The 17,857-nt window shown below is 51.1% G+C and overlaps 2 protein-coding genes and 1 pseudogene across 2 annotated transcripts; 1 reads left to right on the top strand and 2 right to left on the bottom strand.

Moving 5' to 3' along the window:
• Nucleotides 1–1,359: 1,359 nt before the first annotated feature.
• LOC129144361 (DNA-directed RNA polymerases I, II, and III subunit RPABC5-like) lies at nucleotides 1,360–1,600 on the bottom strand (annotated as a pseudogene).
• A 749-nt stretch (nucleotides 1,601–2,349) lies between these two features.
• On the bottom strand, nucleotides 2,350–3,856 carry PSORS1C1 (psoriasis susceptibility 1 candidate 1; the record flags this gene model as incomplete). The annotated part of the gene is given in 3 exon segments (NM_001128140.1): nucleotides 2,350–2,641; nucleotides 3,503–3,626; nucleotides 3,823–3,856. Coding segments are annotated over 3 exon segments (450 nt in total), but the record flags the coding sequence as incomplete, so codon positions are not given.
• PSORS1C2 (psoriasis susceptibility 1 candidate 2) lies at nucleotides 3,256–4,331 on the top strand. The gene is made up of 2 exons (NM_001045505.1): nucleotides 3,256–3,310; nucleotides 3,976–4,331. Exons 1-2 carry the CDS (start codon nucleotides 3,256–3,258, stop codon nucleotides 4,329–4,331), a joined length of 411 nt encoding a protein of 136 aa, NP_001038970.1.
• The last annotated feature ends 13,526 nt before the right edge of the window (nucleotides 4,332–17,857 follow it).

The following is a 17,857-nucleotide window of genomic DNA, read 5'->3' as shown; positions in this document are numbered from 1 at the left end:
GCTTTTCTTTATTCTCAACTTTTGTTTTAAAACTCTTTTCTTCTGGAAGATGATAAATGCTAGGAGTGGGGAAGATGAAACATTCACTCGTTCAACAGGAATGTCAGAGCCAGGCACTGTATTAGCCTGGGGGCCACTTGGACCCTGAGAGCCTACATCCTAGTGGGAGAGAGAGCGAGCAGATGGGACCTAAACAGATGAATGAGATCATTTCAAATAAGTGCTTGAAGAGAAAGTACAGTACGATGATGTGATAGAAACTGACTCTGGGGAGAGGCCTCTGAGCAGGGGACCTTGTGCAGAGGCCTGCCTGAAGTGGGCTCCTGTGGTGGCCAGGAGGGCTCTGTAGAGAATGCTCAAGGATGCTGCTGCAAGGCCGAGATGTGGCCAAGTCTGGATTTTACTGTAAGTCAATAGAAAACCATTGGAGTACTTCTTTAAAAACGGGGAAGAAAGCCAGGTGTGGTGGCTCACGCCTGTAATCCTGACACTTTGGGAGGCTGAGGCAGGCGGATCACCTGAGTTCAGGAGTTTGAGACCAGCCTGGGCAACATGGTGAAACTTCGTCTCTACTAAAATACAAAAAATTAGCCAGGTGTGGTGGTGTGAGCCTGTAGTCCCAGCTACTCAGGAGGCTGACAGGAGAATTGCTTGGACACGGGAGGTGGAGGTTGCAGTGAGCCGGGATCATGCCACTGCACTCCAGCCTGGGTGACAGAGCGAGACTCAGCCTCAAAAGAAGAAGAAGAAAAAAAAAAAAAAAAAAACCAGGGAAGGGGGCCTGGTGCTGTGGCTCCCGCCTGTAATCCCAGCACTTTTTTTTTTTTGAGACAGTTTTGCTCTTGTTGCCAGGCTGGAGTGCAGTGGCACAATCTCAGCTCACTGCAACCTCCACCTCCCAGGTTCAAGCAATTCTCCTGCCTCAGCCTCCGGAGTAGCTGAATCCCAGCACTTTTTTGGGAGGCCGAGGTGAGCAGATCGCTTGAGCCCAGGAGTTTGAGACCAGCCAACATAGGGAGACTCCATCTATATAAAAAATAAAAATAAAAAACATTGGAGGGCATGGTGGCGTGCACCCATGGTCCTAGTTACTCCAGAGGCTGAGTTGGGAGGATTGTTTGAGCCCAAGAGGTTGAGGCTGCAATGAGCTGTGATCGCACCACTGCACCCCAGCCTAAGAGAGCGAGAACCTGTCCTCACTCTCCAAACAAAGGGAAGACGCAACATGATTTGGTGTACATTTTTTTTCCTGAGGGACTTACTGGATGGTCCCTTCCAGAGTGAGGTACACACATCCACGCACTGTGGTCAGCGATTGCTCCCGGCACCCAGCACAGCAGATGGGTGGGTCTAACAAGGTCACTTCCCCAGGAGGGCATAATTGAGCAGTTTCCGCATCAGGTCCACGTGGGCCAGCAGCATGCGGCAGGCAGTGGCTGTGGCGCTTCAGGCCCAGGGCGTCCCCATCAGTGTACTTGGCCTGCAGCAGCCCCAGGTAGGCCTCCCACGTGTTGCCCACAGTCTTGCTGCAGGTGAAGCAGCGCACACAACTCCTGAGCTCAAGTGGTCCTCCTGTGTCAGCCTCCCAAAGTGCTGGCATGAGCCACTACGCCTGGCCTGATAGATATATATATATGGTTTTTTTTTTTTTGAGACGGAATTTCACTCTTGTTGCCCAGGCTGGAGTGCAATGGTGTGATCTCAGCTCACCACAACCTCTGCCTCCTGGGTTCAAGCGATTCTCCTGCCTCAGCCTCTTGAGTAGCTGGGATTACAGGTATGTGCCACCATGTCCGGCTAATATTTTTGTATTTTTAGTAGAGACGGGGTTTCTCCATGTTGGTCAGGCTGGTCTTGAACTCCCGACCTCAGGTGATCTGCCCGCTTCGGCCTCCCAAAGTACTGGGATTACAGGTGCGAGCCACCACACCAGGCCCGCCTGATGTATATTTTAAGACCTCTTTTGCTGGTGGAGGACAGGCTTTGTGTGAGGGGGAGGGATAAAGAGTGGGAGCAAGGGGGCCAATTAGAAGGGTGTTGGGGAGGCTCAGGGGAGGTGGTGGCTCAGGATGATGGGCTGGGTTTGGACAGGGTGTGGAGGGGCTTGCAGGTGGATGGACTGTGGATAGTGGAGGAGTTTAACGAAGGTTTCTGCGTGAGCCCTGGAGGGAACAGACGAGATCACGCCATTGCATAATAAGGTGTTCCTTACTGTGGGGTAGCGGACCAGGCAGGGAACAACCTGGGAGGAATCAAATTTTATTTTGGACATGTTACTTCTGAAAGGCTAACAGACTTCCAGGCAGAAAGGTCCTTGAGGGAAACGTTCTAGGGGTCTCTCTGGGAGGCTTAGATCAAGGAGCTGAGACCAAAAGGAGAATGGGAGGGGGGAGGCGAGTACAATAGAGTTGGAGCCGAGGTCCTAGAGGCGGATAGGTGGATTCCTGACGGAGGAGGAAGGGGCTGAGGTTGCTGGAGCCTGGCAGCTTCTTCCAGAGCCATTGGCAGGACTGATGAAAACAGCTCTGGGTGGGAAGAGGGAACCAGGATATCCTCCTGTGTCCTTCCTTTTCTGCAGTCATCCTGGGTGGCTGCCAGATGGAATTCCTTGGATGTCATTGCTTGGAGGTCCCCTGCATGCCTGAAGAAGGACATGGTGGAGAGCAGGATGCCTGGATCCCATGGGGGAAGGGAAGTGCCCAGGAAAGCACGAAGCCCCAGGGGGAGCTTTCAGTGCGGGGGTGAGTGGGGAGGCTGGGGTAGTAGCTGACACTGTCCCAGCTGCATCCCAGGTTTGAAAGGCACCTCCTTCCCCAGCACAGGCATCCTGCCTCCCAACCCTGTAATTACGGTGCTTCCCAACGCCCAACGCGTGATTTGCTCCCATTCTTTGGCTTCCAATAGTTGCAAGGGATGAAGGTGGACATCTCTGTGATTACGGAGATGCCAAGTGGGTATTGACTGCTCCAGGATGTGGATGGAGGGTGTGAAAACCAGGGTGGGGTGACGCAGGCTCTGGGTCATGATAGGGAGAGCAGGCAGCTGGGTCCTGGGCTGGAGGACTAAAATAAGGGACGCCACCTTCAGGGGTGACACATCAGCCCAGGCCTTCCCAACGGGTTTGACCAGTTCTGTTCTGATGGTATTCCTGTGCCACTGGGCTGGCACCTCCTCCACTCCTCCCCTATAAAGCCTCTTGGGGTTCCCAGGCACCCAGACTCAGCCCACCCCAGCTTTGGGGGCCAGTACATAGCCATGATCCTCAACTGGAAGCTCCTGGGGATCCTGGTCCTTTGCCTGCACACCAGAGGTGAGGTGGGAACAGAGGCAGGGACTGCAGTTTGGGGTGATGAGGGATACTCAAGATGGCGGAGGTGAACTGGACGCATGGGGTTGGGGACAGGAATTCAGGGGATGCAGAAGGTGCATCTGGCTCACCAGAAATGGCTTTCTGGACACATTGGGTGGGGGACATGGTGCAGAAGGTGCATTTGGCTCTCACCAGAAATGGTTTGCTGGCTCCATGTGGCAAAGTCGGTCAGGATAAACGTGGGGGGGACGAGTTTCCTCGGAGCTGGGATCTGTGTTAAGGAGCTGGGGTCCTTGTAAAGCTGGGGTCTGTGTGCCTGGGGGCCAAGGTGTAACCCACTTTGGGTTGCAGGTTGGCCTGAGGACAAAGCTAGTGGGGTACCCCAACCAGGGGTGGATGGAGCTTATTTGGAGAAGTCTGGTCAGTTTAAAGTGGGTCAAGTGAACGGTTCAGATCCATTGGGGGTAGGGGTTCATGCCATTTTACCATCAGTTAAGTATTTACAAACCTACCAAGAGCTCTTTGAGAGTGACTTTTTTGGTCTGTTTGTGGGTCAGTTGAGGCTGCGTCCATCCAGACAGGCTCCTCCTCCTGGGGCTGGGGCTGGGTGGGGCTGGGGAGAGAAGCCCTCACCACCTCTTACCTTCCTCCTTCCTCCTTTACAGGCATCTCAGGCAGCGAGGACCACCCCTCTCACCCACCCGCAGAGGACCGAGAGGAGGCAGGCTCCCCAACATTGCCTCAGGGCCCCCCAGTCCCCGGTGACCCTTGGCCAGGGGCACCCCCTCTCTTTGAAGATCCTCCGCCTCCCCACCCCAGTCCTCCCTGGAGAGACCTGCCTGAAACTGGAGTCTGGCCCCCTGAACCGCCTAGAACGGATCCTCCTCAACCTCCCCGGCCTGATGACCCTTGGCCGGCAGGACCCCAGCCCCCAGAAAACCCCTGGCCTCCTGCCCCTGAGGTGGACCACCGACCTCAGGAGGAGCCAGACCTAGACCCACCCCGGGAAGAGTACAGATAATGGAGTCCCCTCAGCCGTTCTGCTCCCAGGCATCTCCAGGCACCCACGCCCTCTCCACCCTCTGATTCCCCGTGAATTCTTCCCAATTTAGCCAATCTCCTTAAACCTCTTCCTCATTCCCTCGGTTTTATTCTGAACCCGTAAGGTGGTGTTCTCAATATTTCCTGTCCCCTCCTGAGATCCATACTTAGTCCTCACATCGCCCGTTTTTCCCTCTGACAGCCTAAGCCTACTCTCCTACCTCACCTCCAGGCCTCGGCCCCACCTACCTCCCACCCGGTCTTCCTGCCCGCGCGATCGCTGGGGCAGGGCTATGGTACTGTGTTCCCTTCTGCCACCTGGTGGCCGGCGGCAGGAACTATCAGTAGACAGCTGCCGCTTCCATGAAACGGAAAAATAAAAATCATGTTTTCTTAATTCTGAATCTAGGCTGCTGCTTTAACTAACACTTAGGGTCTTTTTTATTTATTTTTATTTATTTGTTTTTTTCTTTTTTGAGACGAAGTCTCGCTCTGTCGCCCAGGCTGAAGTACAGTGGCACGATCTCGGCTCACTGCAAGCTCCGCCTCCCGGGTTCATGCTATTCTGCCTCAGCCTCCCGAGTAGCTGGGACTACAGGCGCCCGCCACCACGCCAGGCTAATTTTTTGTATTTTTTAGTAGAGGCGGGGTTTCACCGGGTTAGCCAGGGTGGTCTCGATCTCCTGACCTCGTGATCTGCCTGCCTGGGCCTCCCAAAGTGCTGGGATTACACGCGTGAGCCACAGCGCCCGGCCTCTTTCTTCTTTTTCTTTTTTTTTTTTTTTAGACGGAGTCTCACTCTATGCCCAGGCTGGAGTGCAATGGCACGATCTCGGCTCACTGCAACCTCCGCCTCCCGGGTTCAAGCCATTCTCCTGCCTCAGCCTTCTGAGTAGCTGGGATTACAGGTGCGCACCACCATGCCCGGCTAATTTTTGTATTTTAGTAGAGATGGGGTTTCACCATGTTGGCCAGGCTGGTCTCGAACTCCTGACATCGTGATCTGCCCGCCTCGGCCTCCCAAAGTGCTGGGATTACAGGCGTGAGCCACTGTGCCCGGCCAACATTTATGTTTTTGACTATTAGGATGCCCTCTTCACAGTCCTAAACTTACAGAGACCTGGAAGTAACTTGAGTTCCTATCTTGCCCATGTCCAGCATGTAAGGCTCTGGGGCTCAGCAGGAGGAGGGTTGGAAATGTCACTATGCAAGTCACAATAACATTCGGGCCCACATTTCTCCCTTTCTGAGAACACTATATTAAAGAATGGGAAGGCAAGTTTCATCTCTGTTTAATGGCCTATGGCTTGGATACCCCTAGTGGTATATGCAAACCTTCCCAGGGGTGTGTCGGCAGGACCAGTTTTAAGGGAATCAGTTTCCAGATTAATATGTGCCCCCACCCCAGAATGAATCTCCTGCTTCTCCTGGGCCTGACCAGAGTGTCCTTCCCAGAGCCGCCAAAGGTCAATAGGAAACAAGTCAACCTTTCCCATCTCATTAAGAGATTCATTTTTCTTTCTTTTCTTTTTTTTTTTTGAGACGTATTATCTCTCTGTCGCCCAGGCTGGAGTGCAGTGGCACGGCAGATATCAGCTCACTGCAACCTCCGCCTCCTGGATTCAAGTGATTCTCCTGCCTCAACCTCCCGAGTAGCTGGGATTACAGGTGTGTGCCACCACACCCAGATAACTTTTCTATTTTTAGTAGAGATGGGATTTTGCCATGTTGGCCAGGCTGGTCTCGAATTCCTGATCTCATGGGATCTGCTTGCCCTGGCCTCCCAAAGTGCTAGGATTACAGGTGTAAACCACCACGCCTGGCCAAGAGATGCATTTTCAATAAGTTACTTTTCATGTCTTTTTGTGTGTTTATTTGAAACAGGGTCTCCATCTGTCATCCAGGCTGGAGTGCAGTGGCACGATCATGGCTCATATAGCTTCAACCTCCTGGGCTCAAGCAATCCTCCTATCTCAGCCTCTGGAGTAGCTGAGACTACAGGTGCACCACCCCTGACTAATTTTTTGTATTTGTTTTGTTTTGTTTTGTTTTTAGAGATGGGGTTTTACCATGTTGCCCGGGCTTGTCTCAAACTCCTGAGCTCAAGTGATCGGCCCATCTTGGCCTCCCAAAGTGCTGAGATTACAGGCACGAGCCACCGCGCCTGACCAACTTTTTAAGTTTAATCCTTGTGAATATTCCTAGTTTTGATTAATTGCAATAATTGCAATACAAATAGAATAACTGTTTCTAACACTTGTTCAAGGGCTTGTTCACGTATTTTTTAAAAGGATGCTAACAGATATGAAAGTTCTATGGCATTATATTCAATTTGCTACACTTAGAGTGATGTGCAGTCTCCGACAGACTGAACACAACAAATTGTTTTTAATTTTAAAAACTGACATGGCCAGGCATGGTGGCTCACGCCTGTAATCCCAGCATTTGGGAGGCCGAGGTAGGCAGATCACTTGAGGTCAGCAATTCAAGACCAGCCTGGACAATGGTGAAACTGTCTCTACTAAAAATACAAAAAACTTAGCTGGGCATCCCAGCTACTCGGGAAGCTAGGGCATGAGAATTGCTTGAACCTGGGAGGCAGAGGTTGCAGTGAGCTGAGATCGCACCACTGCACTCCAGCCTGGGAGACAGAGTGAGACTCCATCTCAAAAATAATAAGTAAATAAATAAATACATAAATAGTGATGTGATTTTTAACATGTATTTGCAATTCCCTGAAAAGCATACCCTTTGGAATGCTATTAAATTATTACAAATGTTAAATGTTGACTTAAAAATGTGCAAGGGGCTGGGCGAGGTGGCTCATGCCTGTAATACCAGCACTTCGGGAGGCCGAATCGGGTGGATTGCTTGTGGCCAGGAGTTTGAGACCAGCCTAGGCAACATGGCAAAACTGTTTCTACAGAAAATTTAAGAAATTAGCCAGATGTGGTGGCCCACGCCTGTAGTCCCAGCTACTCAGGAGGCTGAGGTGGGAAGATTGCTTGACCCTGGGAGGTTGAGGCTATAGTGAGCCAAGATGGCACCACTGCACTCCAGTCTGGGCAACAGAGTGAGACCCTGTCTCAAAACAATACAAATGTGCAAGGGACATAGTTTTTCAAAATCCTTTAAAGAGGCAGTCAGGTTAGAAGGACAGGAGCTCAGAGATCCCAATGGTCTACTGTCAATCAAGTATCCGACCAGGGTTAGGGATGAAGAGGGGTTAAAAGAAACTGAGGTTGCATAACCTTAAATTTCACCACTTAGAACCCAGTTTGCTTATGTGGTAACTCTCATTAAAAACTACATATGAGAGGCTGGGCGCGGTGGCTCACGCCTGTAATCCCAGCACTTCGGGAGGCCAAGGCGGGCGAATCACGAGGTCAGGAGATCGAGACCATCCTGGCTAACATGGTGAAACCCAGTCTCTACTAAAAAATACAAAAAAAATTAGCCGGGCATGGTGGCTGGCGCCTGTAGTCCCAGCTACTCGGGAGGCTGAGACAGGAGAATGGCGTGAACCTGGGAGGTGGAGCTTGCAGTGAGCCGAGATCGTGGCACTGCACTCTAGCCTGGGCAACAGAGCGAGACTCCATCTCAAAAAAACAAACAAATAAAAAACCAAAAAACTACACATGAGATCAGGCGTGGTGGCTCACACCTGTAATCCTAGCACTTTGGGAGGCTGAGGCGGGTGGATTACCTGAGGTCAGGAGTTCGAGACCAGCCTCACCAACATGGTGAATCCCTGTCTCTACTAAAAATACAAAAAAATTACCTGGGCATGGTGGCGGGCGCCTGTAATCCCAGCTTCTCGGGAGGCTGAGGCAGGAGAATCCCTTGAACCTGGGAGGCAGAGGTTGCGGTGAGCCAAGATCGTGCCACTGCACTGCAGCCTGGGCGACAGAGCAAGACCCCGTCTCAGAAAACAAAAAACAAAAAAAAACTACATGTGGCCCGAATGAAACAAAACTAAGCTTAGGGTTTAGGAATAATCTGAGAACACATAAGAATTGTAGGGTGAGCCTAGTAGAATTAAATAGGCCCCAAGCTGGACTGGATTCACCCATTCATTCATTCATTATCTTACTTCCTCAATGTGTCCACGAATGCCGGGTGCCATGGGAGAATATAAGAATATAAATAATAAAAATATGTAGTTTCTACTCGGAACTTAAAATTGAGAGAGACAGAATTTACAGGCAAGTTTAAATAACATCAAAGACAGTAAAAATGCATATTTCCTAATAATGACATGAGCGAGCGCCAACGTAATAGCCTTGGCAGTAAACGCCGTGAGTTCAGAAGAGTCACGGTGAGCTGGACTAGTCAGGGGAGGCTTCTGGGAGGAGGGCCCGGAGCGGGACCTGAGAGAAGAACAGGCAGTGTGTCTGGAGGATGGACCAGGAAGGGCAGACCCGGAGCCTCATGCAGGGTGCAGGTACAGAAGCTGCCCCCAGGTGATGAGCTCTCGTGGCCAGAACCACCAGCTCTGGGGACCAGCCCTTGCGCGTATGTGCATCAGCCTTCATGTGTGCTGTTCCCTATGTCTGGAATGGCCGTCCTCTCCCAAACCAGCTGCATTTCTCCTCAGGGATGCCTCTGCCTACACCACTCCTTCCCACACCCCACCCGACCCCCAACGCCCTTCACCCCAGTCACCCTATGGCAATGATTTATTCATGTCTGTCTTCCCTTCCCAGGCCATGAATCTTGTGGGGCAGGGACTGTGTTCTACGCATTTCTTCTTGAACCCCTTTACCATTTTTGTGCCTACGGACTCCCAGAGTGCTAAATCACTCCCAACAGCCCCGCCTATGCCTCTGCCGGGACCTTTTCCAGGGGCAGAGAGCTGGAAGCACTTGGAAATTTTTCTCTCCCACATCCTCACATGCCACCACCCTCCCACTCCCCCAGCCCGCCCCCAGGCCTTAACCAATGGTGGACAAATATGAAGGTGTCAGTACCCCAGCCCTCCATGAGACTTAGCTTGGTTCCACTCATGTGCTTGGGTCCCACTTTCCCACTCCCTTTCCACTCCTCCCCACCCTCATTACTTTTTTTTTTTTTTTTTAAGACAGGGTCTCACTCTCACCCAGGCTAAAGTGCAGTGGCACAATCATAACTCATTGCAGTCTCGACCTCCTGGGCTCAAGTGGTCCTCCTGCCTCAGCCTTCTGAGTAGCTGGTACTATAGATGCACTCCACTCACTGGGCTAATTTTTTAATTTCTTGCAGAAATGATGTCTTGCCATGTTGCCCAGGCTGGTCTGGAACTCCTGGACTCAAGCAATCCTCCTGCCTTGGCCTCCCAAAGCACTGGGATTGCAGGTGTGAGCCATCATGCCCAGTCCCCTCATTACTTTTATTTATTTATTTATTTATTTATTCAATTTTTGAGACGGAGTCTCCCTCTCGTTGCCCAGACTGGAATGCAGTGGTGTGATCTTGGCCCACTGCAATCTCCGCCTCCTGAGTTCAAGCGATTCTCCTGCCTCTGCTTCCTGAGTAGCTGGGATTACAGGCATGCGCCACTATGCCCAGCTAATTTTTGTATTTTTAGTAGAAACAGGGTTTCACCATGTTGGCCAGGCTGGTCTCGAACTCCTGACCTCAGGTGATCTGCCCGCCTTGGCTTCCCAAAGTGTTGGGATTACAGGCGTGAGCCACTGTGCCTGGCCTATTTATTTTTGAGACAGTTCTCACTCTGTTGCCCAGGCTGGAGTACAGTGGCACGATCACAGCTCACTGAAGCCTGGACCCAAGCGATCCTCCCACCTAAGCCTCCCAAGTAGCTGGATCACAGGCGCACGCCACCACGTCTGGCTAATATTTTTTGTAGAGATTGGGTCTTACTATATTGCCCAACCTGGTCTCAAACTCCTGAGCTCAAGAAACCCTCCTCAAAGTGTTGGGATTATAGGCGTGAGCCACCGTGCCCAACTTCTCATTAGTTTTAAATAAATCTCTTTTACTTGAATCTTTGTCTCAGGGCCTGCTTCTGGGGAATCCAACCTAGGATGCAAAGTATTTGCTACACACTATTGCAACTACTCTCTACTGCACATGTGCCATAGGGCACTGTTGGTACACACTCTACAGCTTAAGCTCTCGTTTAATTTGCATAACAATGCTATCATGATCACTTCACAGAAGACAGAAACAGGCCTAGAGAGGTACAGTGACCCATGCAAGGTCACACAGGGGACAAATGGCAGAACTGGGATTCGAATTTAGGTCTGTGCTATGCTAACAGCACTGATTTTAACCACTACATCATCCCAGCTCTTTTTTTTTTTTTTTTTTTTTGAGACAGAGTCTTGCTCTTTTCACCCAGGCTAGAGTGCAATGGCACGATCTTGGCTCACTGCAACCTCCGCCTCCTGGGTTAAAGCAATTCTCCTGCCTTAGCCTCCCACATGGCTGGGATTACAGGCACCCGCCACCATACCTGGCTAATTTTTGTAGTTTTTTTTTAGTAGAGACGGGGTTTCACCATGTTGGCCAGGCTGGTCTTGAACTCCCGACCTCGTGATCCACCAGCCTTGGCTTCCCAAAGTGCTGGGATTACAAGCATAAGCCACCGCGCCTGGCCCATCCCAGCTCTTTATTCATCTGTGTAACCCTGACACAGAATACAGTGCCTGGGCCGTCATGCACACTTAATGTGTGTTTTGTGAAAGGCTAAATTATTTAATGAAGGGCCCAATTAACAAAGAGTAGATCAGAATGATTGGAGTAAAATAACCCGAAGAAGAGAGAGACATGTTGGAGAGACAGGTCGGGGGAAAATTAGGGAAGATCTTGGTGCCAAGTGCAGGAGCTCATATCTGAAAGTCTCTCTCCTCTATTAGAACTGTGCCTGGGCCTGGACAATATAACAAGACCCTGTCTCTGAACAAACAAAATAAGTTAGCTGAACATGGTAGGGCGCACCTGTAATCCCAGCTATTCCAGAGGCTGAGGTGGAAGATTGCTTGAGCTCAGGAGGTCAAAGTCAGCCTGGGCAACACAGCAAGACCCCATCTCTAAAAAAAAAAATTAAAATTAAAAAAGGGCCAGGCACAGTGGCTCACACCTGTAATCCTAGCACTTTGGGAGGCCAAGGCAGGAGGATCGCTTGAGCTCAGGAGTTTGATACCAGTGTGGGCAACATAGTGTGACCTCACCTCTACAAAAAAAATGTTTAACATTTAGCCAGGTTGCCAGGCGCAGTGGCTCACGCTTGTAATCCCAGCACTTTGGGAGGCCGAGGTGGGCAGATCGCGAGGTCAGGAGATCGAGACCACGGTGAAACCCGGTCTCTACTAAAAATACAAAAAAAATTAGCCAGGAGTGGTGGCAGGCGCCTGTAGTCCCAGCTACTCGGGAGGCTGAGGCAGGAGAATGGCGTGAACCCGGGAGGCGGACGTTGCAGTGAGCCGAGGTCACACCACTGCACTCCAGCCTGGACGACAGAGCAAGACTCCATCTCAAAAAAAAAAACAATTAGCCAGGTCATGGTAGTGCATGCCTGTAGTCCCAGCTACTCAGCAGGAAGATCACCTGAGCATGAGAGGTTGAAGCTGGAGTGAGATATGATTGCACCACTGCACTCCAGCTTGGATGACAGAGCTGTCTCAGAAAAAAAAAAAAAAATTGTGCCCAGGGTGGGGAGAAACACATACATCTCTGGGTATACTGTGTCAGGAAGCTAAGGATAGAAAGGAAGAAGGAGGTCTGGACCCCTCAAACTGACCCTCAAGCCAATAACGTGGAGTTAGTTAGGAGGAAAAAAAATAATTAATTAATTTTTTTATTTTTTGAGACAGGGTCTTGCTCTGTTGCCCAGGCTGGATAGTGCAGTGGTGCAATTACAGCTCACTGCAGTCTTGACCTCCTGGGCTCAAGGGATCCTCCTACCACAGCGTCCTGAGTAGCTGGGACCACAGGCATGTGCCACCACGTCCAGCTAAGAGAAATTCTTAAAGAAGAGAGAAAGGAGGGAAAGGAACTGAGCCCCTGATGTTGTCTAGGGGAAAAGTTGGGGCTCTTTACAGCATGCTACCTTCTTTAATTCCACAGCACTATGTGGGTTTCCATGCCTTTATTTCCTTGGAAAGTATGAGCTTCTTGAAGACAGCAACTGTGCCTTGTCTTTCTTTGTATCCCTTCCTTCTCTCTTAGTACCCGGCCCAGAAGGCACTCAATAAAGCAAATGATTAGCCCCATTTCACAGATGAGGAACCAACACTGAGAGAGGTAACTCACCTGTGCAAGTCATATCACAAGTGCCAAAGTCAAGACTGGATGCAGGACTGCCTGGCTGCAAACCAATTCTTCCCAGGCTGACATGGCAGGTAGATGAGTGGGAAAGAGAAGGGGGAGGCATGAGGCAATTGGAGATTTTAGTACCTATTAATAGGCAGTGGATTTTGGCACTCAAACAGGCTGTCTTCATTAGCTGGGGAGGAGACTGAGTGGGCCTGGATGGTATGGAGGTATTTGCACAGGGAAACCCATTGTGCTGGCTTATCCATTCAGATTAGACAATGCTGGTTCCTCTCTACCTGCCTTGGCTAAGCTCACCTAGGAGTAAATGCCGCAGGGACACCGTCACGTCTATGTCAACACAGAGTCATGGAATTAAATAACAGAATAGGATCACAGATTTACAGAACAATAGCCCAGAACCTTGGACATGACAGATAGTTATTAAATGCTTGGCCAATGAAAAAAAAAGAACCTAGAACTAGTATCACGGTAAAATCTAATTATACAAGCTAAGTTACCTTGAGAAAGCACCAGGCACAGCCCTGAGCCTTGGGCAGCGAATGATGTCTTTGGACTAGATAGAAGAGATGGTTGTCTGCCCTGCTTTGAAGCTCTCTGGCCAGGGAAACTCCAAACCATTCCTTTGTTCATCCATTTGCCCACACAATCAACATTCATTGAGCATCTGCTCTGTGGGGTGCTATGTGATGGTGACAGTCCCAGGAAGCAGTTTCAGTCCTCCCTGCCCTCAAGGGGCTCTGTGTTTAGGGAGGACAAACATATACATCATGACAATAAAATTTGATAAAAAGTTAAATTAGAGAGGGGGCAAACCCTGATGCAGGAGCCCAGGAGGGACTCCTAACTTCTCTGCCAATTTCATGTTTCAAAATCATTAGACCCAAGACTCGCTTTGTTATAAACTTAAGCTCTCTTACTGTACATTTTTCTTCTCTTGCTAATCTTTAATTAAGTGCCCACCAGGTGCCTGGCACTGAATCAAAACTCAAAAAACTTGCTGAATTAAGCCAAATGCACCTCCTGTGGGTTTTTTCCCCTAATATCCTCAGAGGCAGTAATCAATTCCCTCCCCAAAATCCCCAGTCCCCACCCCATCCCCACCTTTCCTTTTGCAGTATAATCTCAACTCCTGTGATGGGGGCAGGCAGGATAGCATGGTAGTGAGATCAACAGACTGTGACTTGGGTTCTTGTCGCTACTTAGCCATTCGTTCTCTGTGTGACCTTGGGATGGGACTTTAGGGGGATTTCTTTAATAACCTCTAAACTCCCGTGCCATGCTGAGAGCCAAGGTAGCGGCTCTCAGGTCTTGTTCCAAGAACTGCCACCAGAGGGCAGCCTAGAGACTCCTCTCAGGTGTTTTCCTCCAGAGCCTTTGCTCTTTCCCTCACTAATATCATCCACTCCCTGGGTCCACCATCAAGGCACACAGGTGTCCCCTTAGCCGTCAAGGTGACCGTTCTAAGGTGAGCCAGGCATGTGAGGCGAGGCGAGACAGGCTCTGAAGCCCTCAGGAAAATTCAGGCACAGGCTGCTTGTCCAAGTGGACCTCACGATCATCATTTACACATTCTCTCCCTGATTATTTCATGAGCCAGTGGTCTACAGGAGAGGATACCACAGCCAGTCAAAGGGATCAGGGCCCTGCCCTCAGGGAGCTGCCTTCCAGTGAGGGAGGAGAGAGATACACAGATGCTTACAAGGTATCTGTAGTAGGATGTCACCTAGTGATGAATGGTGTGACGCAGCTTAGGCAGAGCGAGGAAATAGGGATGGTCCAAACATGTGTGTGTGTGTGTGTGTTTTTGAGACAGAGTTTCGCTCTTGTCGCCCAGGCTGGAGTGCAGTGGTGCGATCTCAGCTCACTGCAACCTCTACCTCCCGGGTTCAAGTGATTCTCCTGTCTCAGCCTCCCGGGTAGCTAGGATTACATGTGTTCACCACCACACCCAGCTAATTTTTGTATTTTTAGTAGAGACGGGGTTTCATCATGTTGGCCAGGCTGGGCTACGAGCAAAACTCCATCTCAAAATAATAATAATAATAATAATAATAATTCCTGTCTCCTAGGGTCATTGAGAGAATGGAGATCAGTCCTGCATGGGCAGACGTCGGCACCGAGCTGAATGTTACACACTGCCAAGGAGTCGGCGCCGGTCTCTGGTGAAGATGTTCTAGTCCCAGGGCCCAAGAGAACAGAGCAGGACACGAGATGCCTCTCTAACAGGAGTCTGTGTTTCCTGGTCACCTCTGTGTGCTGGGTGATGCCTCAGGTGCCAGGGAGACACTGGGCAGTAGGAGAAGCTCCCTCCTGTGAGGACTCTCACCCAGAGGCACTCAGACAGCCCAGAACACAGGAGGGAAGATGGGCCACCAAGTCCCATTCCCAGGCGCTCCAAGGGCCAGCCCAGCCTAGAAGTCCCTCCTGGTACAAGTCTTTCCGGCCTCTCCTCTCCCGAGAGCACGTTCAGACGACTGCACCCTGGCCCTCTCTTTCACCCTGTCGAGGAAGCTGTGACTCTAATTCTGGGCGACCAGTAACAATAAAAACCACTAATAGCCCCAGTGGAAAGAATGACTATTTAACAGGTGCACATAATGAGCAGACAAGGAGCGCTCTTTTCCCTCACACTCACTCCGCAGGACAGAGAGGGGAACAGTCTTGCTACTGTGAGAGCTAATCACAGCCTCTGTGTGCCTCCCTTCTCCCAAGATAAGAGGGGTGGCCTCAGGGTGTGACTGAAACAGCCAGGAAGGCTTCGGCTCAGGGAGTGACTGCCCTGCAGCTGACTCCCTGCCGCTTTTGGGAAGTGGGGGTGAAGGGAAAAGACTCAGGGGAGCGGGGGGGAAGAAAGCTTGGTGGGCAGAACCCCACTTGCCGAATTCTTCCTCTTTCAGGATTCAGTGGCCAAAGGTGCGCCTGGCTCTGGCCCCAGTCTTCACTCCCAAGTGCCGGCTGCAGTGCCCTGGGCCCGTCGGAGGCTGGCAGGGCTGCTGGGAGGGTGAGGACAGGCATGGGAAGAGTGGAAAGTGGGGGCTGACCCAGCCAAGCTCCAGGAGGCCATTCCATAGAGGAGAGAGCCATGGACCAGGAGCCAAGCAGGGAAGAAGGAAGGAAAGGTAGAGCCGAGCACCGCCCACACCAGGAATAATCTCAGGAAGAGGATGGTGTGGACAGGCCCCAGGACAGGGCTTCTCAGCTAGGGGCAACTCGTTATGCTGCAGTGGGGGCACCTAACAGAACCCCCTAGGGTTTTTTTAAAGCATACAGCACGGTCCTGCCCACCCCTGGCATCAGATGAATGCTATGTCCAGGGGAAACCCCAGTACGTCCTCATCACAGCCATGTGAACACTACTGTTTGTTCATAAAAATGTGTTGCATCCCTAGGGGGAAATAAAAGGAGCTAATCCAATAGAAAGAAGAGTGGCTCAGGGGAGACAGTCACCCGTGAGGAATGAGGGCAGGACAAACAGGCCCAGGCCGAGATTGCACAGGGTGTTGCATGAGTGGCTGTGTCAGAGCCAAGTGCACGTGCCCACTGCCACCTCCGCCAAGGCCATCAGTGAATCCCTCCAGCACCTACAGGGGCTTTGCACATAAGAGCTGTGCTTGCAGGGGGCGGGGGGGGGGGGCACAGGGCAGGAAACCAGAGAGGAGGGCACCATGTCCCTGAGTAAGGTAGAAAGGGGAAGCACAGCCTGGACACATTCTTCCATTCTTTTATTTCAAAATATCACCAAGTGCCTGCCACAGCTATGTGCTGGGAACTCAGTGAACGCACCTGTGCTTTGCCCACTGGCATGGAGCCCATGGTCCAGGGGTGATGGTTTCTGTTGCATTTCAAAGCCACTGGGGCGCTGCATAGATGGCTGGCTGCAGAGTCTATTTGAGAGGAAGGCAAGAAGTCAGGGCCCATGGACTGTAGATTCCACTCTTGATCGTCTACTACAGGAAAGAAGCCACAGAAGTGAGGGGGCATTCCCAACAGGAAGGCAGAGAAGGAGAGATTAAAACTGAGTCAAGAAGTGTAGCCAGTCCCATGGGAGCACCTGGGCTGAGGAGGGTCAGTCCCGGCAGAGATGTTCGGAAAGCCTGATTGGGGATGTGCCCTCTCCTTCTATGTTCTTGGTCACCAGAGGAACCAGGTGAAGAGTGTGGATGACTCAGTCCACCCCTCCCCGCACAGGAAAAACAACTCAGAGGACATCCCCTACTGGGAGTGGGCCAGGAGCGCTGGCTTCCACGCCAAGGAGAGGAGGGTGTTGTTGTGGCTGCAGAGGTGAGTCCACAGGGAAGCGTGGGTGTCATGGAGAAAGAGAGAGGAGGAGAGGAAACGGCCTCTCGCTGGAGCCAAGCAGAGAGGAACAAACGAGGGGAGGAGCCCACAGGCCCTGGAGCCCCAGAGCAGCTCTGGGTGACCCCTTTCCTTCTCTCCCCAGCACAAAATAAGCTGCTTTTCCAGGCTTTTTCTCTTCCTCGTGCTCACTCCATTTTCCTTCTTCCAAGCCTAAGCCCTGGTCTACCAAGGACCCTTATGTGAATCACTTGTTCTAGAACTTCTGTCCTGACTCTCAGGCCCCCAGAGGAGGAAAGCTGTGGAGGAGGGACCTCATGAGCCAGTAACCTTCACTTAGGAATTCTTCACTTTTTTTTTTTTGAGACGGAGTCTCACTCTGTCACCCAGGCTGGAGTGCAGTGGCACGAAATCGGCTCACTGCAGCCTCCGCCTCGCTGGTTCAAATGATTCTCCTGCCTCAGCCTCCTGAGTAGCTGGGATTACAGGTGCCTGCCCCCGCACCCGGCTAATTTTTGTATTTTTAGTAAAGATGGTTTTGCCATGTTGGCCAGGCTGGTCTCAAACTCCTGAGCTCAAGTGATCCACCTGCCTTGGCCTCCCAGAGTGCTGGGATTACAGGCATGAGCCACCATACCTGGCCAGCTTTGACAGCAGAAATCTTCTCTCTAGAAATATTCATATACATAAGGAATTTTGCACACATCCTTAGAGGGTTTAGGGAGCCTCTTAAGCCTGTCCATGAACCTCTGCCATTCATTTATAGCATGGTGTCAGCTGCAGAGTAATAGGATCTATGTGGGCCTGGAAGTCCAACAGGCCTGGGTTTGAATCTTTTTCAAACATTTTTGCTTGTTAGCAGCTGGTTTGGACAAATAATTTCAACTTAGTTTTCTCATCTGTGAAACGGGGGAAAAGCACTTACCCTGTAGG

The sequence above is a fragment of the Pan troglodytes genome, chromosome 5, assembly GCF_028858775.2.
Source record: "Pan troglodytes isolate AG18354 chromosome 5, NHGRI_mPanTro3-v2.0_pri, whole genome shotgun sequence".
NCBI classification, from domain to species: Eukaryota; Metazoa; Chordata; class Mammalia; order Primates; family Hominidae; genus Pan; species Pan troglodytes.
Note: the sequence above shows the minus strand (reverse complement) of the source record. Positions and strands in the feature narration are given on the sequence as shown.